A 25,630-nucleotide genomic window follows, 5' to 3' on the forward strand; every position below is an offset into this window, starting at 1 on the left:
AAGCAAAAGCTGGAGTCAGGTGTGGACCCAGGAGAAAAAAAGATGAAGTCCAGGGGATGAAACAGTGCAGACCTGTACTCCTGTCTCTGATGTGACTTGTTTTCAGTTCCTCACTAATGGGTCACTGTGGCCTTGCCCTGTAGAGAAGTCCAAAATCCTTGAAAGGAACAGGGCTTTCTATGCTAATCCATTCTGGTTGGTCTGCTTTGCTCAATGTCCCTGGCAGGAAGAAAACACTCTTCTGAGAGCACAAATTAAAACCTGCTCATAGCCTAACTAGACTCTATAGCAAAGTTTGTTCATTCCTGTGGAGAGGAAAAGAAGGAATAGCAGATGCTCTTCCTCCGTCTAATATGGGGGGACTGAGGCACAGAGCCAGGGGGCCACTTGGCTGTTTAGGGCTGATCTGACTGTGACATTCAGACTCCAGACTCCCAGCACCAGACACTCTTCAAGAACTGAGAGTTCAGGGTCTTCTTTTAAAAAAAAAAAATTATTTTTAATTGTAGGATAATTGCTTTACAATATTGTGTTGGTTTCTGTTGAGGCAGTCCTAGCATGGGTTGGAAAAGAATTTCCAGACAGAGCATTTCAGAAGGCAGTGAGTTTATTAAGAACAAAGAGCAGAGATAATGTGGGTACTTGCAAACGCAGTGGGCCGACCTCCTGACAGACCAGGGAAAGCCAATGCTTTTCGTGGGTTAGTGGCCAATTTTTATAGCCTCAAGACAAAATTCCTGCCAAAAGGCCAGCTTTAGGTGATTGGTTAGGATGCTATAGGATGAGCACTGGGGTGGCCATTTTTGCCTAATATGGGTCAGGGAGTTTGCTGGTGATGATCAGGGGGACTTTGAGCAAGATTACAAGGGGGCTCAGTCAGCTTCAGAGGTGACCTTTGTTCTGGGCTCCACTTCTGTGGCCTTGGTGCAAGGCCTCGCACCTGTGGCCTTGGGGCAAGACTCCACAGTTGCTTCCACACATCAACATAAATCAGCCACAGGCAGATACACACATTGCTGAGAGTCCAGGTTTATGTCTTCTGGGATGCCTGGCTTACTTTTTCTCACTTGAGAAACGAAACTGAATTCTCCGCTCACCGTATTCACTTACATTAAAAAGCTACTTAAATGCTCTTTCCATTCATCTTTTCTTTTGGTGACTGAGGCTGATGTTCAGAGCCACCCACATTCCTGTATGAACACCTACCCTCTTCTCCCCTTCCATGTAAAGAGCATAACATCTACCAGTAGTCTCTTGGCTAATCATCCCTGAGTGTGGCAGGCGTGGACAGACCTCAGTTGACATGGGGGCCGTGGGGGGATAATCCATGGAACAAAAGGTGGCGGCCTCAGGGGGCAGGGTGGGGGCGGGGCACGCGGCCAACCAGGATCAGATAGCTAGAAAAAACAGAGCGGTTATGTAACAGTGTTTACTATGGCTCAGGTGGCTCTGAGAAGACACAGGCAGCAGCCCCCCTGACAAAAGATGGTGCCAGAGCCCCGGAAGAGTCAGAGGGAGGAGGTCCCTGTCAGGCGATAAGGCAGTCGCCAGAGGAGAGAGTGCACTGGGATGAAAGGAATCTGCTCTGTGTTGGCGACAGCCCGGTCACCTGGGATGGCCCTCCCTAACCTCAGCTTCTCCCTGAGCCATGCCAGCTCTCTGCCCCATCAGGCCAGCAGCCAGCGAGCTGAGGCTGGCAGGAGGAGTTGAGAAATCAGACACCTGGCTTGGGGTTGAATCTCTGGATGTCGCGACTCTTTTCCTTTTAATCTCCCACTTTTCAAAGAGAAAGGATTCTTCTCCCTAAAGATGAGCAGAAAAGGAGGCGTCAGTTCATTTCCTTAGACTCTGTGCTCCCACCGATTGCTCATCCTCTCTTCCATGAGGCTGTGGGTTGGAGGGAGCTCCTCCTTGGTCCAAGTACACAGCCTCTGACTCTCAGAAGGAGAATGATTCCTACAGGCACCATGGCACAGCAGGTTCTGACCTGAGACAGAAGGTGATAAGCCCAGCAGGACCTGAAGCAGACAGGCAGAAGTCAAAGCAGCTCAGGTCTCCGGCAGAGCTTCCCCCACTGCCTCCTACAAAGCTGGTTACTGGACTCCCCATTCCTATAGAGATGAGGCTGGTAGCCAATCTCCCGCTCCTCGCCCATGGCTGCCTCCTCCCCCTTGTGAGAAACAGGAAGCTGGGGACCTATGTCGGCTCAGCTGCACCCTCTACATTAAATATTTATCTTGGAGTCCAGGTCAGAGCCCTAGAGAATAAGAGAAGCTTGCTGCTGGTGAGAAGCGGGTATGGCCAGGATTCCTGGAGTAGGAAGATCGTCAGCTTCACCATCTTTGGAGAACAAGGAAGAACACGAAAGAGATGTGGCCCTTAATCACCAGGATCCTGACAGGTGGGGAAAAAACTGGTGACAAGGGAGATGGGCACAAGCTTTGTCCCTCAAGGAGGGAAGAGGGTGGTGCCTGGGGGTGAGTAGGTGTCCGAGCCTTAGGGGAAGGGCAATGCACTGCCGCCTGCTCTCAGGTACTCTCAAAGCTCCTCCCTCCTCTCTGACGCTGACTGCTGTGGGCAGAGGTTACCCCGCCCATGCCCATCCCTACAGCTTTCCTGGAGAATCAGAGAGTCTTCAAAGTGATCTGGTTCAGCTCCCTGCTGTTGTTTAGTTGCTGAGTCCTGTCCGAGTCTTTTGTGACCCTGTGGACTGTAGCTTGCCTGGTTCCTCTGTCGAAATACCTAGGCAAGAATACTGGAGTGGGTACTCAGTGCAATAATTACTTTTATGAAGATTCCCCACAATTGGCAGACTTGGAACTCCTGAAATCATTTAAAAGCTCTTTCTTGGAGACCTTGGATCTGCCTTGGAGTATGTACCCAGTGGTGCCAGGTCTGCCAGTGCAGCCAGACAGTTTCCACGCAGCAGCCCTGCAGACACTGGAAGCTAGGTGGCACGCCTCTCTCTTTCTCTAGCTTCTTAACCTAAACCTCCCCTCCTTCCGCGCTTTACATGTGAGATTGTTTCAAGCTGGTTCACCGCAAAGCAGACAGCTTTTTTAACTTGAATCAGGGAATGATATAGCTAATAGTATCTGTGATGGTAGGGATTTAAAAATAAGGTTTCATCTTTCTCCATTCCCTTCCTTCTCAACTTTTGTACTGAATGGGAAACACTCTGAAGTGCATGGTGGCCTCAGAGTACCAGTCTAACTCCTAGTTACCGTTTATTTGCTAAGTTGTGTCCGACTCTTTGTGACTCTCTGGATTGCAGCCTGCCAGGTTGCTCTGTTCATGGGATTTTCCAGGCAAGAATACTGGAATGGGTTGCCATTTCCTTCTCCAAGGGATCTTCCTCATTCAGAGATCCAACCCATTCTCCTGTATTGGCAGGCAGGCTCTTTACCATTGAGCCACTAGGGAAGCTCCCTAACTCCCTGTAGGTCCTAACAAATGGTTCCATATTTTCATAATCTATAATTGATCGCTTCCAAAGTAGATCTGAGATTGCCCAGCAGGTATGTACGATTTAGTTGATTTGGGGCATGGGGTCTCAGAGCCAAGCCAAGGACTAAGAAGTAGCATCCCAGAGTCTGTCCACTAGCAGTAAGCATTCATTAATAGTAAAGCATTCATCAAACCTTCACTATAACAGGCTCTGTGCCGGCACAGAGGCTCTCTCACACAGGGGAGAAGGGGTAGTGGGCATGGCCAGAGGGGATGAGAGCCAATGGGCCCGGGCTCTTGGGACCGGTGTCAAAGCAGTGGGAACAGCGGAAAAGCAGCAAGATCAAAACAAATACGGTGTATGGGAACACCAAGACCCCGGTAACCCCATCCCTGCCAAAGGGACCTCGCCCTCATCCTCTTCAGGGGCGCGACACGCCCAGCGGGCCGCTGCCTCGGTCCAATTTCCTCCCGCGGCTGTCCTCCGCGGGGCCTGCACGTGTGTGAGCATCCGCCCATTGGCCAGTGCACGCGTGTGTGTGTGTATGTGTGTGTGTGTGTTTCTGTGTGCACACGCCTGGGACGCGCACTCACGCAATCAAACTCTGTCTTCAAGAGAGGAGGGAAACGGTCGGGCCTTAACTCGGCCCACTAGGCCACTCTGTCCGTGCAGCGACCTTATCCCGGCCCCAGCCTGTCTGCATCCGGGTCCCGTATCAGTGGCTGGCTCGACCCGGGTTCTTTAATCACTCCTGCTCTCTGTCCTGGCTCCGCCGAGCAGCGGCTCCCTTCCCACCCGCTGGAAATGTCGCTGGAAACTCTGAGTGCCGCTCGCTGGCCCCCGCCCCCGCCCGACGCCAGCCCTGCGGTGGAGGCGGGGGAAGCAGCTGGGAAACCGGAGCGGTCTCCCTGGGGACCCTGGACCGCCTCTCTCGGCGCCGCCTCGCGGCCGACCCGGCCCCCGGCAAGGCCCACAGCGTCCCCGCGGCCCGCCCGCTCGCACCCCGACGGGGAGCTCTCTCGCGCCCCAGCCGGCCGGAGCCCCCGCCCTCCACCCCAGTCCGGCCCAGGGGCCAGATCACAGGGAGAGACACACTCCGCCCGCACGCCTGCCGGCCCCGCGCGCCTCTCACGGTCCTTGCTCCCAGCGCTCGCCCTCGTCCCCATTTCTCCGGCCCCGCCGATCCCCCTCTTCCTCCTCGGGCGCCCAGCCTCGTGGAGCCCGTCCTGACCGGGTCACAAGGGCGGACGGCACAGCCCGGACTTCTCCCTGCCCTCCTTCCCCGAGGGCCCGCCGCGGCCGCGCCAGGCAGGAGCCGCGCAGAGATGCTCTTGTGTCCTCTCGGGCGTCCGCAGTCCCCTCCACCTGCTCTCCTGGGAAGGTAGGTGCCCCGGAGGAGAGGTGGCGGAGAGGAGGCGGGGGCTGCAGTCGGGGAGGGACCCGCACTCCAACCCGGGGGAACGCGGGAAGCCCCTCCCTCGGGGGTCCTGGTCCCAAACTCTGGGGGAGGGAAAGAGGTGAGAAGTCCCCCCTTAATCCAGATGAGACGAAAGTCGAGAAAACCTGAACTTGTCCACGTGGACTTGTAGCTGGAAAATACCCCTGGGATGCACCTAAGGCGCAAGCCCCCAAAGTCAAGGCAGTTCTTGGAGGGAGGGAGGAGTCTGCCAACTACAGTGGGCTATTTCATGTTTTTCAGCCGTTAGCGGGGAAGGGCTGCCCGATTTCAGGGAGAACCTGGGGATTTGCTGTCCCCCTCTGTTCTCTGCCAGATGCGGGACCCACTACCCCAGTGCCTCTATCCTCCCTATGAGAAGTCCTCCTTATCACCTCCTGGTACGAGAGGAACACTTAGCCCATCCTTCCCCACCCACTCCTGCATATCCTGAGAGGTGCATCACAGGGTGCTGTGTTAGGGAGAGTCAGACAGCTGGGCGACCAAGGATGAGCAGCATCTGAAGAATCAGACCTCCTACGGGCCTCTTCCTCCTGCAGGGCAGTTCTCAGGGAATGCAACAGGGTATGGCAATGAGAGGGAAGGAGGCTGGGTCAGCTGATGATCAGGGCTGCCTGTGCTGACCTTGCATTTTGGCCTCCGTTGTCAGCTGTCTAGGGTGGGGTTGCGGCTAGGAATCAGCATGCCTCAGGGCTCCAGATCTCCTACTCTCCCCTGCCTCAGTTTCCCCCGCAGAGAGAGGGAGAGTAGCCGGGAACTGGGGTGTGTCTGCCTGTTTTGCTTTTGGTAGGAGTCCTAATTGGATCCAGCTGGTGAGCTGCCCCTCCTCCAGCCTCAGCCATTCACTCTCCCCCACCACCCCAGCTAGGGATGGGCCCGGAAAAGCTGTGTCCCCAGTAGGTCTGCTCAAATGTCAGAAGGAATTGCCACTCCCTGACTAAAGTCAGAGAGCTGCCCCCAGCTTTGTTTGTACCCTACAGCCCCACCATGGCTGAGCAGAAACTGGGTACAGCAGTAGTCACAGCCCCCAAGGCACGTTCATCCGCTCTGGTCTTCACAACACTTACACTGCTCGTGTGACCCCCCAGCTGCACACCGCCTCCCACTGCATACCTCCCACCTACTATTCAGCTGAACCTCCTCTGTACTTATAATTCCCATACTGCTCATATGATCCCCGACCCAGTAACCCTGCACAAGCCACGTTCTTACATTCCATCCACCATCTTAAGTATCCACCGTGCTAACACTCCATGCTACACAAACAGCACCTCACAAGGTCCTTGCCACCCTCCTGGAGCCCCTAGATCCCACAGGCACACGCAAGCCTTAACTCTAAACAAAAGTGCCAGAACCGGTCCAGCGCCAGAAGGTGGCCGAGGTTGGCTCAGCCTCTGGCCACGTTCAATAGGACAGGTGAGGGGGGACAAGACGGCCTGGGCAGCTCGGCTCTCTGGTAGAAAATCCCCATTGCCTCCTCTCCTGAATGTGGGAGCCCTGTCTCTTGACCTCACCTTTGCCTGGGGTGGAAGGACCCAGCTGGCCAGTCTGGCATGATGCTCCCTGGAAGACCCTCTGTCCAAAAGACAGCCTGGAGGTGTAGGAGAAAGTGGGGTGTGTGCACACCTCTGTGTGTGTGCGTGTGTGTGACAGCACCACCTCCCTGGAGCTGGCCAACTCCCCGCTCACCCACTAACTCGCTGTCCAGCCCAAGCCCCGGCCCAAGCTGCCTGACCCCTCATGGCACCCTGAGTCCTGTGAGGCTTCGGTCTGAGCCAAGAGGCCAAAGAAGGGAGCTGATACTACTTTGAGCTCAGAACAAATGGTTCCTGCGGACTGGACATGCCCAGCCTCCCTAGAATCTTGGCCCCGCTGGGCAGTGGGCGGGTGGCCGCTTCCCACCCCACTGCCTGACTAACCCTTTGTGCCCTCTGGCAAGCAGATGCTCACGGGGCCTGGGGGTGGCAGAGGGAACTGAAACAAAGTCCTGGTACCCGGGCCCGCCTCTTCCAGCTGCCCCAGTTCCCTCTGCCTTCCCTCTGGGGGAGAGGGCCGTGCTGTTCAGTGAGAGCCCCAGAGGGGCAGGCCGCTGGAGGTGTGCTCCCAGCCAGCCTCCCTCCTCCTCCTCCTTGCCCGGCCTCCCCCTCCCCCACTCCCACCCAGAGCTCCTGCCTGAGGCCTAACAAGCAGCCCATTGTGCTTCTAGGAGCCTGCACGGGCAGCCTGAAGGCGGGTGCCCACAGCGGCCTGTTTCCTGGGTCTCTGAGCTCCCACCGAGTTGGCCCGACCCCCTCCCTCCCACAGCCCCAAGGTTGAACCCAGAGGACAGGGGCAGCCTGGACCCAGCAGGGCTTCCCTTACTTCTTCCTTCCCCACAGAGGACACGCCGAGGAGCAGCTCTCCAGCCCTGACCCGAGCATGCAGGCCCCACCCTACAGCCTCCCAGCTGGGCTCAGCCTGGATGACTTCATCCCGGGCCACCTCCTGGCCCACGTAGGGTCATCCGCCCGGGGGACACGGGTGAGTGAGACAGCAAGGGAGCGGGTACTATGGGCCCCTAGTTGGGGAAGGGGGCTCAGGACAGGTCAGGGGGCAGCAGGAGGATCAGCGCGGGAAGGGGGGTGGATGACAGCTCTAGAGAGCCTCGCTGGTTCACCAGACAGGGTCCAGCCCTCATCTTTTAGCCATCCCTCCTGCCCACCTGCAGAACCCTCTGGGCCTGAGCTGCTGCTCCTGGCCCCTCCCCACAGGTGCCTGTGATCCGGAATGGTGGCTCCAACACCCTTAATTTCCAGTTCCATGACCCTGCGCCCAGGACCGTGTGCAATGGGTACTTCCAACCGAGGAGAGATGCTTCCAGACACCCAGGTGGGTCTGCTTGGGAAAACCAGCTCCAGGGTTAGGGGTTGGGGAGAGGGGTTCAGTCAGAGGTTCTTGGGCTCAGCCTTCTGGCACTCACCCTGGGTCAGGTGGAGGGACAGGAGGTGGGTGAAAGTCTCTCAAGGCCCTGGGGCCAGTGAGCTCAGCTCACCACCCCTCCCTGTAGGCACGTGCTGGCCTGTAAGAGTGAAACTGCTGTGGTAGAGACCAGGCTGACACATCCCTTCCCCTGCCTCCCCCACCCAGTGCCAGGGGGAAGGAAATGTGCAGGGAACATAGCCTTAGGCCAGGGGGACCTCCAGCAGGCCAGGGGATGGCTTGGATTGGGAATGGAGGCTGAAGGAATGTGAGCATAGGTGGGTTGAAGAAGGGATGGGCGCTGAACACAAGACATGCCCCCTAAGGGCTGCCCCCATCCCCCATCTTTATGCAGCAGCCCAGCAATAGGTTGCAGAGACAGCTCTGGGACTCTGCCAGCTCCTGGGCTCCTATGAGTCAGCCCAGCCCAGCCCAACCCAGCCCACGGGGTCTGGGAGATTCCTGGAGCCTCCTGTGTGCACGTCCACCCCCAAGGCCCCTCTCTTTAGAAGGATGGCAACATTTATAGAGCATTCCTTTGAGGCAGCCAATGTGTTGAGTAGTTTACACATTTAACAAATAGTCAGTAAGCACATAGAAAATCCTGGACACTGTAAAGACACTTTCCAGGTCTTACCTCACTTCATCCCTCCATAGCCTAGCAAGATAAGGTGTCATTATTAGCATCTTCTCAGTGAAGGACCCGTAGGGATGTTCAGTCACAAAGGCTGAGCTGAGGTTCAAACACTGGTCCATCCTGCCCTGAAGCCCTTTTGTTGTTACACCCGGAGGCCAAAGGTGCTGGTGAGTGAGTTTCTGCCCCTGGTTTGTCGATTATGTTCAGGCACTGTCCTGAACACAGTCACACACATTAGATCTCCCTGCAGCTCTGCTGTGACTACCCTCATTTTACAGAAGTTGGAAACAGAGGCACGGTGAAGTTGATTGCTGTGCCTAAGACACACAGCCAATAGGTCTGCATTCAGGTCTTTGCCCCCAGCCCCCAGCCCTTTTCTGCCACACCCCACTGTCTTCCCCAGCTAGAGATGCCTCTAGCATTCTCTGCATGTGACAATTCTAGCTCTCATTCTAAAAACTCTGAGGACATCCCCAACAAAGCAGGGTGGGTTGGGAACGGGCATAGATTTCTCAAGATAAAATCCATTTTCATTCACTTTAACTAAAAAGTAAACAAACAGAGCCCTGTGGTCCTGCCAAGGATGGGGACATTTGTAGAGTCTGCGTCATCAACTTAGACAAACAAGGAGTTGTTGAAACTTTTGAACCCACAGGGCTCAGTGGTCTGAGGAGATGAGGGACAAACAAGCCTAGGTGGGGCCTCTTTGCTGAAGCTCCTCTCCATGTCCCCCACAGACCCTGCTTGGTATCAGACCTGGCCGGGTCCTGGGAGCCGGCCCCCTGGGAACCAGAAGACCCCTGCCTCCCAGCATTCCCAGAAGTGGTCAGCCACATGGACCAAGGACAGCAAACGGCGGGACAAGCGCTGGGTCAAGTATGAGGGCATCGGACCCGTGGATGAGAGCGGCATGCCAATTGCGCCCCGATCTGTGAGTCCAGGGCTGGGGCTGCTGATAGGTGGGGCCCAGGGGTCCACCCTGAGCTCCACCTCTGATACAAAGGCTGTTCCCAAACCATACCAGACTAAAGCAGGGGTTCAACCATTATGGGTCTGGGGCATCATGAGCCCCATAAAATTATGAGCACTCTGGCATGTCTGAGTTGCACAAGTGATTTTTTTTTTGGCGGGGGGGTGGGGGTGGGCAGTTCTAGACTACCCCGTAGGTTCTCAGTGGTAGAGAGCCACTACTGTAAGGGCTGACCCTGGCAGGGACTGCCCCGCTGCCCCATTCACGGCCCTGGGCCTGGCATGGCACTGGTGAAGTGGTTGCTGAGTAAGTGACTGACTGAATGGGTGAACGAGAGAGTCCTGAGTGAGGCCTGATGGAGCAGCAAGCTTGGAGGATCTGAAGGATTCATGCTGGAAGGACCTGCCCTTCCACCACTCCCAGGCCTATCCTGAGCCACCTGTCTGCCTCTAGTTCCTTATCGGAAACTCAGATTAGTAACATAGCCCTCTGCTTCCCAAGGTTCTTTGGCGTCACAAGTGAGGTCAGATCAGATCAGATCAGATCAGTCGCTCAGTCGTGTCCGACTCTCTGCCACCCCATGAATCGCAGCACGCCAGGCTTCCCTGTCCATCACCAACTCCTGGAGTTCACCCAGACTCACATCCATGGAGTCAATGATACCATCCAGCCATCTCATCCTCTGTCGTCCCCTTCTCCTCCTGCCCCCAATCCCTCCCAGCATCAGAGTCTTTTCTAATGAGTCAACTCTTCGCATGAGGTGGCCAAACTACTGGAGTTTCAGCTTTAGCATCATTCCCTCCAGAGAAATCCCAGGGCTGATCTCCTTCAGAATGGACTGGTTGGATCTCCTTGCAGTCCAAGGGACTGTCAAGAGTCTTCTCCAACACCACAGTTCAAAAGCATCCATTCTTTGGCGCTCAGCCTTCTTCACAGTCCAACTCTCACATCCATACATGACCACAGGAAAAACCATAGCCTTGACTAGATGGACCTTTGTTGGCAAAGTAATGTCTCTGCTTTTGAATATGCTATCTAGGTTGGTCATAACTTTCCTTCCAAGGAGTAAGCGTCTTTTAATTTCATGGCTGCAGTCACCATCTGCAGTGATTTTGGAGCCCAGAAAAATAAATTCTGACACTGTTTCCACTGTTTCCCCATCTATTTCCCATGAAGTGATGAGACCGGATGCCATGATCTTCGTTTTCTGAATGTTGAGCTTTAAGCCAACTTTTTCACTCTCCTCTTTCACTTTCATCAAGAGGCTTTTTAGTTCCTCTTCACTTTCTGCCATAAGGGTAGTGTCATCTGCATATCTGAGGTTATTGATATTTCTCCTGGCAATCTTGATTCCAGCTTGTGTTTCTTCCAGTCCAGCGTTTCTCATGATGTACTCTGCATATAAGTTAAATAAGCAGGGTGACAGTATACAGCCTTGACATACTCCTTTTCCTATTTGGAACCAGTCTGTTGTTCCATGTCCAGTTCTAACTGTTGCTTCCTGACCTGCATACAAGTTTCTCAAGAGGCAGGTCAGGTGGTCTGGTATTCCCATCTCTTTCAGAATTTTCCACAGTTTATTGTGATCCACACAGTCAAAGGCTTTGGCATAGTCAATGAAGCAGAAATAGATGTTTTTCTGGAACTCTCTTGCTTTTTCCATGATCCAGCGGATGTTGGCAATTTGATCTCTGGTTCCTCTGCCTTTTCTAAAACCAGCTTGAACATCAGGAAGTTCACAGTTCACATATTGCTGAAGCCTGGCTTGGAGAATTTTGAGCATTACTTTACTAGCGTGTGAGATGAGTGCAATTGTGCGGTAGTTTGAGCATTCTTTGGCATTGCCTTTCTTTGGGATTGGAATGAAAACTGACCTTTTCCAGTCCTGTGGCCACTGCTGAGTTTTCCAAATTTGCTGGCATATTGAGTGCAGCACTTTCACAGCATCATCTTTCAGGATTTGGAATAGCTCAACTGGAATTCCATCACCTCCACTAACTTTGTTCATAGTGATGCTTTCTAAGGCCCGCTTGACTTCACATTCCAGGATGTCTGGCTCTAGGTCAGTGATCACACCATCATGATTATCTGGGTCGTGAAGATCTTTTTTGTACAGTTCTTCTGTGTATTCTTGCCATCTCTTCTTAATATCTTCTGCTTCTACCAGGTGAGGTAGAGGATGTGAAATACCTTCCTACCCTACCCCCCACCAATACTGTTTATTTTTCATTACATAGAAACACATATTCTTTGTAGAATCATCAGAAATACATAAAAACAAAAAAATATAAGCCACCCCAGATCTCACAATTTAAGGCTCATCATTGGTGGAGATTCTTCCATATATCTGGGTATTTTTTTTTATAATTGAAAAAAATTTTTTTGGCCATGCTACATGGGATCTTAGTTCCCCAACCAGGGATTGAACCCATGTTCCCTGCATTGGGAGCACTGAGTCTTAACCACTGGACCACCAGGGAAGACCCCTTCTATATATCTTACTCAAACATAACAAACTACATGGAGGTATTGTTACTAAAGATGTCACAACAGCCCACCCAGGGGGGCTTCAAGGGTGGCCAGAGAAAAGACTCAGTGAGGAAAAATGTCTGTGGCTTGATATTGGGAGGGTGGCCTGACTTTGCCTTCTTTGATCCCAGAGTGTTGACAGCCCCAGAGACTGGTACCGAAGAATGTTCAAGCAGATCCACCGCAAAATGCCGGGTGAGACCCCTTTCTGGGGCCCTCTCTCTGCCTGAGTGGGCTTGGGAGCGAGAGGCGGACAAGGAGACTTAACCTGTCCGGAAAGTGTCTCCACTCACCCCAGGCTCTGTCGTAAGTGGTCGCTAAAACAGACCAAAGGAGGGAACCGCCAATCTCCTCCCTGTATGGGGAACAGTGACCAGACGCTGTCCCCAGTGAGGGTCTGGGAAGCCGTGCAGTCACACATTCGTTCAGTCAGTCCCTTAACCGTGTGTTCAGCACTTGCTGTTTGCTGACTACTCTTCTAGGTGCTAAAGACAAAACAGGGAACAAACAAAGGTTGTTCCTGCCTTAGCGAAGCTTAAGACAGAAGGCGTCACAGAGTAAACACACAGACATTTAATATGGCAGATGGTGGTAAGGGCTAGGGAGAAAAGGTCGGGAGGGTGCCCAGGGCAGGAAGGCTGCCACTTCACGCGGGCTGGTCAGGAAAGGCCCCTGAGAAGTGGCTTCTGAACTGAGAGCTAAGGTTGTGAAGGAGTTGTCCCTGCAGGGCTAGGGGAGGAGTGTTACTGCATGGGGAGCCTGGGGAACCCTGAGGCAGAGCAGGCCAGATTTGTTCTGGGGCCACAGAGAGGGGCTGGACTGCAGTGAGAGGGGCACGTGGTGGAGATGGAACCCAAAGATGCTGGGGTCAGGTCACCCAGGGCCTTGGGCTTTTACTCTATAAGAACTGAGGAGCCCCCAGGAGGCTTTGAGCTGAAGAGTGAGTGACAGGCTCTGACAGGTGGTGGCTGAAGTGACTCCCTCTGGCTGCCAGGTGGGGAAGAGATGGGGCCGGGTGGAGGCAAGGGACCAGTCAGGAGGTCTGTCCAGAATCCAGGCTAAAGACGACAGTGTCTCAGATCAGGGCAGTAGCAGCGGGCCTGATGGAATTCTGGAGACAGAATCATGGTAATTTGATGATGGATTGGATGTGGCATGAAAGAGACCAGTCAGGGATGACTTTAAACCTGAGTGAGTCCATGAAGTTGCCCTTTATAAATGTATATACACACAGGAAACGCAGGGAGGGGTTGTGTGTGTGCAAGTCTTAAGGGGCTTTCAGTTTTAGATACGGTTCATAAAAGTGGCAGTTGATGTTTGACTCTTTAGTGATCCCATGGACTGTAGCCCACCAGGCTCGTCTGTCCATGGGATTTTCCCAGGCAAGAATGCTGGAGTGGGTTGCCATTTCCTTCTCCAAGGGCTCTTCCCCACCCAGTGATCAAACCTGCATCTTTGGCATTGAAGGCAGATTCTTTACCACTGAGCCACTGGGCAGTTGATAAACAGGTCTGTAGTTTCTAGGGTGAGGCTTAAGCTGTAGATGGAAATACCAAGCACCCACTCAAAGAGATTTTTGGTGTAAAGGTTCCCCAAGTAGCTCTGATGTACAGCTAAGGTTAGGAGTCCCTGAATAGACAGTATTTTTTAAGGTAGAAGACTGGACCAGATCACCCAGGGAGATGGAGAGACAGAGGCCCAGGGACTGAGCCCTGAAGTACTTGCTTGGAGAGATGGGCAGGAATCAACTAGGCTGCCTGGGAAGGGGCAGCTTGGGAGGCAGGAGGAAAACCAGAGGAGTCTCCCTGAAGCCAAGTGACAAGAAATTTCTAAAGGAGGAAGTGAACCTGTGTGACTGATGCTGCTGCTGATCAAGTGGGACTGACTATTTGATCTGGTAACATGGAGGTCACTGGAGTCCTTGACAAGGATGGCTCAGGCTGAAAGCCTGCTTATCAGGAAGTGGAATTGAAGACACTGAGTTTCTTATGGCCAGCATGCATGCAACCCTATGAACTGTAGCCTGCCAGGCTCCTCTGTTCATGGGATTTTCTAGGCAAGAATACTGGACTGGGTTGCCCTGCCCTCCTCCAGGGGATCTTCCCAACCCAGAAACTGAACCTGTGTCTCTTATGTCTCCTGCATTGGTAGGTGGGTTCTTTACCACTAGCGCCACCTGGGAAGCCCCTTATGGCCAGTAGTTGGCTGCAAAGGAAAGCAGAAAACTCCAAGAACTGGAGGAAGGTGTGGGATCCAGAGAGAGGGGTTGTGGTTTGCATTTAAGGTCAGGGCTGTAGTTACGTGTCTGTGTTCCAAGGAAATCAAGAGGGTTGGCTGGTCAGTAGCTCTTCCTTGGAGGCCCCAGAAAGTCCTGAGCACCTTGAAGAGTGGGTCTGGGCAAAGGGGGAAGATTTAGAAGAGGGTGCAGAAAGGGCAAGAGGGTGAAGGGGAAGTGGAATTCTCTAAATTGACCTGGCGAGGGCAGGTCTCCAAAGGTCAGGGAGAGGGTGTGTGTGGGAATGTAGGGAGGGAGGGGCAGGAGGGTTTGAGCAAGGCCACTGCCCTCTTGGCTCGCTTGGGTCCTAAGGCAGCCAGAGGCATTTCAAGCCCTCCTGAGAACTGCCCTCCTAATTCCTTCCCTCCCTCGAGACATTTTTTAGGCTCTGACTCAGCCCCTGGGCCCCTGCTCTAGGCAGGAGGGACTGGGAGCCTCTGGGGCTGCCTCCCAGGGCTCCCCATCCTTGTCCTCGCTTGCTGTCCCCACCCTGATCGAGTCCTTTCTGCTACCCTAGACCTACAGCTGGACTGGACCTTCGAGGAGGCACCCAAAGGTGAAGGCAGGGGTTGGGGGGTGGCATGCCCTAGCCTGGTGCCTGCATTTACCCCTCCCTGCAGCCACGCCTGGCTTTGGGGCTCCCCAGTTGGCTCAGCTCAACTTGTGAAGTTTGTACAGCCCATTTCCATGAGCTCCAAATCCCCTGGTCCATGGTATTAATAATTCAGAGCCCCTGAGTCACTGTCCAGCAAATGCCTAGCCCTGGCTCTGCTTTCTCTGGGCCTCTCTTTTCTCACGTGTAAAACAGGAACACCCCAGAGATGTTTCAAAGGTTTGGTAAAGAGTGTAAAGCTCTTGGCACCCAGCCCATAGTTACTGGTCCAGAGCATCACCCCTGTTCCCACCAGCCACCCAGGAGCGTGGGTAGGGGTGGGCCAGAACCTTCTATGGTCACCCAGGTGCCCTCAACCCCAGCTTTCACCTTCCATCGCTCCTGTTTATTTTCTCTCACTTTCAGTGGATTCTTCCTGTGCCACCTCTGCAGACTCAAGGCATCCAGGGCCCCAGCAGAGACCACCTGCCAGGCCAAACCAGATGTCGCCTCTGAGCGGGTGAGCCATCAAGGGGAGGGCCCCAGAGCTTCAGAGGGGTGCTGGCTTCCTTGAGGGGACTGGCACCCCCTGGTGGCCACAGCTGGCACAGTCTCGCGCCAGGCCAGCAGGCTCCTGCTCATGGCTTTGCCCCTTCTCAGCGTTCACACTGCTTGAGATCCTCCATGCCACCAGAGCCGAAGGGGGATGACCTGACTGCTGTTTGTGGTCAGGACCACCTGGGATGCCTCTGTATTTGGCAGCAGGAATTCATCACCCCAAAGGTCCATGCCTCATTTGGGGTGGAGAGCGGGGTAGCCTGTGGCTAGGTGTGGACCTGCAGCCATCCATTCTGAAGCCTGCGAGAAAACAAGGGGCATAGAGGATCACAGGCTTTGTCCCAGATGCCACTTAGAGAGGAACCCTGCAGACAGGTCAAGGACGCAGTGCATCTTTTCTAAGCAAACCACACAGGCTCAGCCCGAGCTGCAGGGGCTCAGCCCAACCTCAGGAATCAGGAGGCTCTCTGTCACAGTGTCACTAATGAGTTTCTGATTCCTTTCTGGGAACAGAGTGACCTCATTAGCCTGGCCTTAACTGGGCTGTGGCTCTTGGCATCATCAATAAGGTAGAAACTAAGATTTGGTCAAAATTTGGACCCAGATTTCTGGATTCTTGCCTGGAAAATTCCATGGACAGAGGAGCCTGGCGGGCTACAGTCCATGGGGTCGCAAAATTTGGACACAACTGAGCACGCACGTGCACCTCTGGATTCAAACCAGTGTGCTGCACTAGCCACGTGACCTTGACCAAGGTAACCAGTCTAAGCTTCTCTAGCTCCATCTGTTAAATGGGAATCAGAGGGTGGCATGAAGATCAAAGTACACTGCAAGCTCCACAAACATGATTATCATACAAGCTTGATTATGACTAGTTGTTGTTGGTGTTCAGTTGCTCAGTTATGTCCGACTCTTTGTGATCCCATGGACTGCAGCATGCCAGGCTCCTCTGTCCTCTACTGTCTCCTGGAGTTTGCTCAAATTCATGTCCATTGAGTCAGTGATGCTGTCTAACCATCTCGTCCTCTGTTGTCCCCTTCCCCTACCTTCAATCTTTCCTAACATCAGGGTCTTTTCCAATGAGTCAGTTCTTCCCATCAGGTGGCCAAAGGATTGGAGCTGCAGCTTCAGCATCAGTCCTTCCAATTATGACTACAGCTTCCTTAAATTAGGAACAATGTATTCCATTCTCATACCACTGTTGTTAGTGATGTTAAATTAGGAACAATGTATTCCATTCTCATATCACTGTTGTTAGTGATGTTCTTCCTAGAGTAGAGTCATAGTAACAGCCGACAAATCCTGCCCCTCCCCTCAGACATTCCATCACTTGATAAGCTTGGTACAGTGGTTCCACTTGGTGGAAATATTCAAACTCAGCAGAAACTGGAAGATTTCAGCCAGCCAAGAAGGGAGTCCTGGAAGGACACTCAGGTAACTGTGACAGATGACATCGATGATCTAGCACCTCAGGGAACTGAGACCTGTGGAGCAGAAGTAACTTGTTCAGAGCTCCTGGGTCAGGCCTGCAGGCTCTTTCCCCTGACCTGGGTTTTCCCGGAACTAAGATGTAGTCTCACACCCTTGAGTATGGGTGCAAGACCACTTGGTCATGGCGACCAACTTCATCGAAGCTGCACAGACATACATACCCACAGTCATGGGGCCAGACAGAAGCCAAATGCAGGGTATTTCACCAAGGCCAGCAGGAAAGGGACTGGCCACTTCTGGAGCAGATGTGTATGTGTTAGCCCCTGTCTTGGGTGTCTCAGGTATGTTCCCTCACCTAAGATTCCCCACACCCTTATAAAGGTGGGAGTCATTCTCATAGGTGTTGAATCAGAGGCTCTGAGACCAAAGGAGACACAGCTAAGTGGTGGGACTGGAATTTGAATTCAGAGCTAATAACATTTTACTATTTAACACTGCTTCCACAGCCCAGAGCAGGTGGGGAGGGGGTGCAGCTCCCTCTCCAGGACTGTGTGCTCACACCTGCCTCTGTTTCCCTAAAACGAAACTGAAAGATGTCTTTGCCTTTCTTTAGAAGAAGCTGGGACGTCTCTGAAGAGTCTCTTAGAAGCACCTTCAGTTGCAGTCCTGGAGCACCCTCCTCCCTGCACCAGACCTCAAAGCAGGTAGCTTGCCCAGCATCCCCTCTCCCTGCCCAGCACTTCTCCCATCACCATGCTCTCTGGTCAGGCTCTCTGCTGCAGTAGTCGGTATAGTCTGTATAGTCCATGGGGTCGCAAAGAGTCAGACACAACTGAACGACTTTCGCTTTCTGCTGCAAGCACAGGTAAAGCTGTTCTTCATCTTGGAGCCTGTGCAGCCAGAAGATCCTGGAATTCTGGGGAGGGTGCTGATGGGCACGGAAGTGGACAGTGGCTGAAAGCCTGCTTTTCAAGCCTGGCCAGTGTCCCAGTACCCCTCTCTTCAACCTGATGCCTACTCCCTGCCATGCAGGTGCTCAGACGCCAAGAGAAAGCGGACAATGTCTGGACGGAAGAATCCTGGAACCAGTTTCTGCAAGAACTAGAGACTGGGCAGAAGGTGTGTGGGCCTGGTTCTCTGGAAAAGGATGTACCCTCAAATCGTGCATTAGGGGAGCGATTTCACCCCCTCTGACTCACTCTTCCCACTCTTAGCCCAAGAAACCACTGGTAGACGACCCTGTTGAGAAGCCCTCCCAGCCCATTGAGGTGCGTACTATGGGCAGGTGGGTGGGAGTGGACACAGTATGTTGGGGGACCAGTGAGGGATTTTCTGGGTGGTCAAGGTCCCCGTGACCATGGGCCAAGGCCATGGACTCAAAACTCTGACCCTCTCCAGTCCCATATGGTTTAGCTCTGTACCCCCAGCATCCAGGACAGTGCCTGGCATACAGTGTGTGAAAGTGTTAGTTGTTCAGTCATGTCCGACTCTTTGCAACCCCATGGACTGTCGTCCACCAGGCTTCTCCGTCCATGAAATTTTCCAGGCAAGAATACTGAAGTTGGGTAGCCATTCCCATCTCCAGGGAATCTTCCCAACCTAGGGATCGAACCCAGGTCTCCTGCAGTGCAGGCAGATTCTTTGCCGTCTGACTCACCAGGGAAGCCTCTGGCATACAGTAGGTGCTAAGTAAACACGTGTTCAAAATTGTGTATTCATCACAGCAGGCTGAGAAGAGACTGATCAGGGTGGACTGGAATTGTCAGGAAGTATTCTTGGAAGATGGAGCTTGGAGACCAGGCAAAGAGAGGGGGTGCCCAGGATGGGGGTGACACAGGCAGAGGCTGGAAGGGTGTGTGTGTGTGTGTGTGTGTGTGTGTGTGTGTGTAACACTCATCAGCTGGACTGGCTGTGGGAGGGAGGGCAGGGTTGGATAGAGTGAAGCCAGGCTGTAGAGGGCCATAAAAGACTTGACAGGAGAGGAAGTAGGGAGCCTGGTCCTGAAACACATCAGGAAATACTGAAGTGTTACCCTGGTCGTAAGGGATGGGTGAGCTGGGTCAGCAAGGAGGGCCCTCCTGACACCCCAAGACACACCTCCTGGCAGGCCCAGAGGTAGTCAGCCTGGCCTGGCCCCGCCCCCTGAGCCTGCCCTTTACCCCAGCGCCTCGAGCTTTGACGTGTTGCCATTGGGCTTCTCACACCTGATTTTCGCCCAGGCCAGCGCCCCCCACCGTATACTCCCCGCCCCCAACCTTGCCCCTGGCCCAAGTCTCTCCGCACAACCCGCCCCCAGGTCCTGCTGGAGAGAGAGCTGGCCAAGCTGAGCGCCGAGCTGGACAAGGACCTGCGGGCAATAGAGACTGGGCAGCCGTCCCCCAAGGTACCGGCCCCCCGGGGCCCTCCTGGTGGGCGCAGGAACCCCGAGCCGCCGGGCATGGCTTTGGTGGGAGGGGCAGGCCGACGAGAGGCATCGCCTCCAGCTGCACTCGCGACCTTGGGCGACTCCATCCAAGTCTCCTCCCTAAAGTGCGGGGCGATCACTGTTCCTAGCGACCCCTAAGAGCCCTCCCTGGGCCGACTCCACGTCAGCTTGCCCTCCGGAGCCGGCGGGGTCCCTCGCCCCCGGGACCTCAGCCCCGGGGCCCCATGTCCCGGCCTTCCCTCCTCCTTCCACACCCGCCGTCCCTCCCCCGGCTCCTCGCTCCTCCCGCTCCCGGCCCGCCGCCCCGCGTCCCTCCCGCCCCTCCTCTCCCGCTCCCCCTCCCGCTCCCTTCCCGGCCGCAAACTTTTCCGGAGGCGGCGTCCCGGGCCTTGACCGCGCCGGTCTCCCGCACAGAGCTCTCAGGCGCCCCGACGGTCCCGGGAGCCGCGGCCCCCAGCGCGGTGAGTGGCAGTGGAGACGTGGCGCGGGGAGGGGTGGCGAGCCCCGGACGCCGACGGCGGGAGGAGGGGCGGGAGCGCGGAGAGGGGCCGGCGGGGACCCGATCCGCCGCTCGTCGGCCGGGTTGGGGGGCCGTCCCTGGTCCGCCGAGGGAAGCTGGTTCCCCGGCCCGGGGGGACTCGGGTCGCAGCAGCGAAGGGATCCTGCGCTCACTCCCGCCTCCCCCACCCCCGGGCCGCACCCTTTCCCGGCCTTGACCACTCGGGAAGTAGGACATCCTGCTGAGGGCCCGGGACCTGGGAGACGCCTCCAGAGAAGGAGGGGTGGGGTAGGGGAGATGGGGGGAGGGAGTGGTGAGGGTGGGGGGCGTTCGGGCGGGCAGTGGGGAGCCGGGTCGAGGGTGAAGCTCCAGACAGGTGGCTCACTCCTGCGTCGTCCCCGCGCAGCCCGGCCTCCGCCTGGAGCTCCAGCTCCCCGAATGCACTTTACCCGAGTTCCTCCCTGAGCCCCCACAGGATGGCGGATGGAGGAAGCCCCTTCCTAGGTCGGAGGGACTTTGTCTACCCTTCCTCAGCTCGAGGTGAGAACCAGATACTGCTCTTGTTCTCACCCAGACGGCCCCCTCTGCCAGCACCACTGCTCCAGATAAGTTGGTGCCCCTGCAGAGGTGGCAGGAAGGTCACGGAACCCCCCTGTTCCCACTGGTTCCTGTCCTGGGCAGGGAGGGGGGGACAGAGCCCCATCCCAGCCCTGCCCCCCAAGACATGGCCTTCCGAAGCTGAGGCAGTGCTTCTCCACAGACCCTAGTGCCTCTGATCCAGGGGGCAGTCCTGCCAGGAAGGAAGAGAAGAAGGTAAGGGCGGGTGGGACCATCAGGGTGCAAGGAGGGCCTGGGGTGGGTCCCTGTGACTGCTCTTGCCTACTTGCGGGCTGAATGACTGAGGTCACCTGCTCTGTCCTCTCCCCCTGCCCAGAGGAAGGCCGCCCGGCTCAAGTTTGACTTCCAGGCCCAGTCCCCTAAGTAAGTACCATTCTGCCTCTTGCCTTCCCTGTGGCAGTCCCTGGGAGGACAGGACTGCAGTGTGCCCCCCTAGAGGGTGGGGAGGGATTTTGGGGACACTGGGCAGAGTCTGGAGGACCCTGAGGACTTCAGATTGCTGAATGTCCTTGCTCTGGCCTTCAGGGAACTGACTCTGAAGAAGGGTGACATTGTCTACATCCACAAGGAGGTGGACAAGAACTGGCTGGAGGGAGAGCACCATGGCCGCCTGGGCATCTTCCCTGCTAATTACGTGGAGGTGAGTGGGGGCGACAAGCAAGGGGCCCTGCCAGGAGGGTGCAAGGGTTTGCAGAGACTTAGAGGATGCAGATCCCCTTTAACCAGCCAGGGAACCTCTCCAGAACTGGCTGCTCCCTCACACCTGGCAAGTTTCCTAAGACTAAAACTGTGAGCTGGGGTAGGGGCCAAGTCTCAGCCTCATTCATGCCCTCCAGGAAATGTTTGTTAACGAAGGCCTAAAGGTGGAGCCCAGACCAGGGGGAAGAACAAAAAATCCCAGTTCCTGTACTGGAGGCCATCAGTCCTCTCAGAGTCCCCCACTTTCACCACTCAGAATCCACCTCTCAAAACCTACATCTCCAGCTGTCTTTTGGGAAGAAATCTAATTGCAACTGACAAGAATATGAAGTCTGAGACGGTTCACCAGTCACATATACTTGTGTCCTCTCCTTCCTGTGTATCACCTCCCTCAATCCCCCGATCAACCTGGCAAAGTAGAAGATCACCCCCATTTTACAGATGCACTACGGTTCAGAGCCAAGTTGTTAAGTAGAAAATCTAGAATCCGAATCCAGAGACAAGGTTCTGGGTTTGATAGATATGGGGCTATGAGTTATTGAGTATTTGCATCTTTTAAGGAATTTCAGATTATCTGATATATCAGCATAAAGTTGTTCATAATATTTCATTATTATCCTCTTAAATATTTATTTTTGACTGCACTGGGTCTTCATTGCTGCGACTGGGCTTTCTCTAGTTGCAGCAAGTAAGACTACACTTTCTAGTTGTGGTCCATGGGCTTCTCCTTGTGATGGCTTCTCTTGTTGCAGAGCACGGAGTCTAGAGTGCTCAGGCTTCAGTAGTTGAGGTGCACGAGCTTAGTTGCCCCGAGGCATGTGGTGTCTTCCCAGACTAGGGATTGAACCTATGTTTGTTATTATCCTCTTAATGTCAGTTCAGTTCAGAGGCTCAGTTGTGTCTGACTCTTTGTGACCCCATGAACCGCAGCACTCCAGGCCTCCCTGTCCATCACCAACTCCTGGAGTCCACCCAGACCCTTGTCCATTGAGTCAGTGATGCCATCCAACCATCTCATCCTCTGTCGTCCCCTTCTCCTCCTGCCCTCAATGTTTCCCAGAATCAGGGTCTTTTCCAATGAGTCAGCTCTCTGCATCAGGTGGCCAAGGTATTGGAGTTTCAGCTTCAACATCAGTCCTTCCAATGAACACACGGGACTGATCTCCTTTAGGATGGAATGGTTGGATCTCCTCACAGTCCACAGGACTCTCAAGAGTCTTCTCCAACACCACAGTTCAAAAGCATCAATTCTTCAGCACTCAGCTTTCTTTATAGTTCAGCTCTCACATCCATACATGACCACTGGAAAAACCATAGCCTTGACTAGACAAACCTTTGTCGGCAAAGTAATATCTCTGCTTTTTAATATGCTATCTAGGTTGGTCCTAACTTTCCTTCCAAGGAGTAAGCGTCTTTTAATTTCATGGTTGCAGTCACCATCTGCAGTGATTTTGGAGCCCCCAAGTCAGCCACTGTTTCCACTGTTTCCCCATCTATGTGCCATGAAGTGATGGGATCGGATACCATGATCTTCGTTTTCTGAATGTTGAGCTTTAAGCCAACTTTTTCACTCTCCTCTTTCACTTTCATCAAGAGGCTCTTTAGTTCTTCTTCACTTTCTGCCATAAGGGTGGTGTCATCTGCATATCTGAGGCTACTGATATTTCTCCTGGCAATCTTGATTCCAGCTTGTGCTTCCTCCAGCCCAGCATTTCTCATGATGTACTCTGCATAGAAGTTAAATAAGCAGGGTGACAATATACAGCCTTGACATACTCCTTTTCCTATTTGGAACCAGTCTGTTGTTCCATGTCCAGTTCTAACTGTTGCTTCCTGACCTGCATACAGGTTTCTCAAGAGGCAGGTCAGGTGGTCTGGTATTCCCATCTCTTTCAGAATTTTCCACAGTTTATTGTGATCCAAAGTAATGTCCTTTCCTTCATTCCTGACATTGATAATCTCTGTCTTTTCTTATTCTGGCTAGAAATTGGTTAATTTTATGGATCTTTTCAAAGAAACAACTTTCGATTTCATTGATTTTTCTCTACTTTTGTTTTCAATTTCATTGATTTCTGCCTCTTCATTATTTCCTTTATTCAGCTTGTGTTAAGTTCTTTTTCTAGTTTCTTTGAGTGGTAGTTCAGATTATTGATCTGAAACCTTTTTCTCCTAAGTGTAAACATTTAATGCTATAAATTCCTCTCTAAGCATAGCTTTTACCTACAACCCACAGATGTTGATATTTTGTTTTTGTTTTTTTTCATTCAGCTCAGACTATTGTCATTTCTTTGTGGCTTCCTCTTTGACCCATCGATTGAGTCGTCTATTTCAGGCTCTTTATCTCCTAGGCATCAATAGACCTCCTCTATCCTTAAAACGATGTCCCTGATCCTGAAGTTCCACAAGTATATACAGTATTGCATATCATCAGTCATTTACATCTTGAAATGCCGGAAGTGTTACTCAGTCGTGTCCAACTCTTTGCGACTCCATGCACTGTTGCCCCACCAGGCAATCGTCTGAGCCACCAAGGAAGTTTTATATCTTAGTATGAACTAGTTTATTAGCATCTTGATTTTTCTGAGTAGGATGAAGTGACGAGAGCATGGGGACCCTGGGCACATGGTGGGGTAAAAGTGGAGGGGAAGGAGGGACACTTGGTTCTAAGCAGTGGTGAAATGGTAGATCCTCCCTTTTAGAACAGGCTACCAGGAGTTCCCTGCTCCTTGGTACCTCTCATATCCTTCTGTGCCCCAATGTAAACTCTCTCCTGTTTGCACCACCATTGTCCACTCTGATAATGCCCACTCCACATAACTTCTGGTGAAAATTCTTCCTCCAGAAGCATTCTGGGACTGACTACCCCTGTGCCCTGTGCTCACTGCTGGCTCCCCCCAGGCTTGTGTTTGGTATCTGTCTCCAGTGTGGTCTGGGGACAGACCTTGCTCATATTGCTTCCCCAGGAGCCCAGGTCTGTGCCCAGTTGATACCCAAGCTGAATCACATGTCCTCTCTTCCTCCAGGTGCTGCCAGCAGATGAGATTCCCAAGCCCATCAAGCCTCCGACCTACCAGGTGCTGGAGTATGGAGAAGCCGTGGCCCAGTACAACTTCAAGGGCGATCTGGAGGTGGAGCTTTCCTTCAGAAAAGTACGCTTGGCCAGGGGGAAAGGGGGGTGGGGCAGGGTAAGGGCAGCTGAAGACATAGGTAAATGTGTGCAGTAAAAATATTCTTTAAAAAAAAAATCAGATATACCTATTTTCACTAGTGTTTCAGATTTTTATTCTCAATCTCTTTGGATATATTTCCCTTAATTGTGCCCATTTTAATTTATTTACTTTTATTATTTTTTTTTTGCTGCATAGGCTCTTTGTTGTGGCACACAGGCTTCTGTTACAGCACGTGGGTTCTAGAGCATGTGGGCTCAGTCGTTGTGGTGCTCAGGCTCTCTAGTTGTGGCATGGGGGCTTGGTTGCCCCACGGCATGTACGATTTTAGTTCCCTGACCAGGGATTAAACCGAGTCCCCTGCATTGGTAGGCGGACTCTTAACCATTGGACCATCAGGGAAGTCTCCTGTCCATTTTTATTTGTTTATTTATTTTAATTTATTTGGTTGTCCTGGGTCTTAGTTGCAGCATGTGGGATCTAGTTCCCTGACCAGGGACCGAACCTGGGCCCCCTGCATTGGGAGTGCAGAGTCTTAGCCACTGAAACACCAGGGAAGTCCCTTGCCCATTTTTAAAATGTTCAAAACTTCTAGAGTAGTTGTGCTTTTTCTCAAGTTGCAGGTTGGTAGGCTGTGAGGATCACATCAGCATTTTAAAAATAATAGAATGGAAGTCTTAGAATACCTTGCATGTAGAAAGGGTATTTCATCCAACTCTTAGACAGGTGTGTGTGTGTGTGTGGGTGGGTGTACTGGATTGATGTTACAACATATTCTTTTTACTATAGATAATGGTTCAGAAAGCTTGAAAAATGTTGAGACTTCCCTGACAGTCCAGTGGTTAAGGCTCTGCACTTCTAATGCAGGCGACACAGGTTCTATCCCTGGTCAGGGAATTAAGTTCCCACGTGCAATGCAGTGCAGCCAAAACATTCAAAAACAAAGAAAAAAAAGAAAATGGAGTAATGCCCCAGAAAGCAAGGGAACTGGTCTCTCTTGGTTTATTTTGAGGGCAAAGGGCGTGAATGCACCTAGTGAATGTTGCCCTGGAAGAGCTGGCCTAGCGAGAGAGGAGGAAGGGGATGGCTGGATGGAGAGAGGTGGGAGCAGGAGGGGGGCTGGAGACCGTCCTTCCTAGGACAGCCCCACTAACAGTAGTCAGTATGTGGGCTTGGGGACACACCAGCTGTCCTCAGGGAGTTTGTTTTTGGATGCGGTGATGACCTCCAAGGTGGAGGCAGGAAAGGACCCAGTCATGGCAGTGGTGCTAACACCTGCGCGGTACTCCTTACCAACCTGCCATGGAGCTGTGTGACCTGTATATAACCAGCTGGTGCCCTCCAAGCCTGATCCCTCCATGCAAGGTG

The 25,630-nt window shown here is 53.3% G+C and overlaps 1 protein-coding gene and 1 long non-coding RNA gene across 12 annotated transcripts in view; one reads left to right on the forward strand and one right to left on the reverse strand.

Annotated features, from left to right (window-relative positions):
* SORBS3 (sorbin and SH3 domain containing 3) overlaps nucleotides 1-25,630 on the forward strand; it is a 42,594-nt gene that overhangs the window by 11,233 nt on the left and 5,731 nt on the right. For 2 of the 11 annotated variants that reach the window (XM_061426974.1, XM_061426976.1), the window contains exons 2-18: nucleotides 2,249-2,401; nucleotides 7,283-7,424; nucleotides 7,655-7,772; nucleotides 9,237-9,430; nucleotides 12,130-12,193; nucleotides 14,791-14,829; nucleotides 15,292-15,385; nucleotides 17,468-17,558; nucleotides 17,887-17,973; nucleotides 18,069-18,122; nucleotides 19,151-19,237; nucleotides 19,694-19,740; nucleotides 20,185-20,318; nucleotides 20,539-20,591; nucleotides 20,713-20,759; nucleotides 20,922-21,036; nucleotides 24,119-24,244. In XM_061426974.1, the coding sequence (XP_061282958.1) occupies nucleotides 2,298-2,401; nucleotides 7,283-7,424; nucleotides 7,655-7,772; nucleotides 9,237-9,430; nucleotides 12,130-12,193; nucleotides 14,791-14,829; nucleotides 15,292-15,385; nucleotides 17,468-17,558; nucleotides 17,887-17,973; nucleotides 18,069-18,122; nucleotides 19,151-19,237; nucleotides 19,694-19,740; nucleotides 20,185-20,318; nucleotides 20,539-20,591; nucleotides 20,713-20,759; nucleotides 20,922-21,036; nucleotides 24,119-24,244 (1,596 nt within the window). In that variant the 5' untranslated portion in view covers nucleotides 2,249-2,297. The other 9 variants (XM_061426972.1, XM_061426973.1, XM_061426978.1 and 6 more) reach the window with 9 other exon arrangements.
* On the reverse strand, nucleotides 801-7,285 carry LOC133253346 (uncharacterized). Its single transcript, XR_009738289.1, has 2 exons — nucleotides 6,419-7,285; nucleotides 801-1,803 (listed from the first exon to the last, which is right to left on the reverse strand). It is a non-coding gene; the product is annotated as an uncharacterized LOC133253346 (long non-coding RNA).

The sequence above is a fragment of the Bos javanicus genome, chromosome 8 (assembly GCF_032452875.1).
Source record: "Bos javanicus breed banteng chromosome 8, ARS-OSU_banteng_1.0, whole genome shotgun sequence".
Taxonomy (NCBI): domain Eukaryota; kingdom Metazoa; phylum Chordata; class Mammalia; order Artiodactyla; family Bovidae; genus Bos; species Bos javanicus.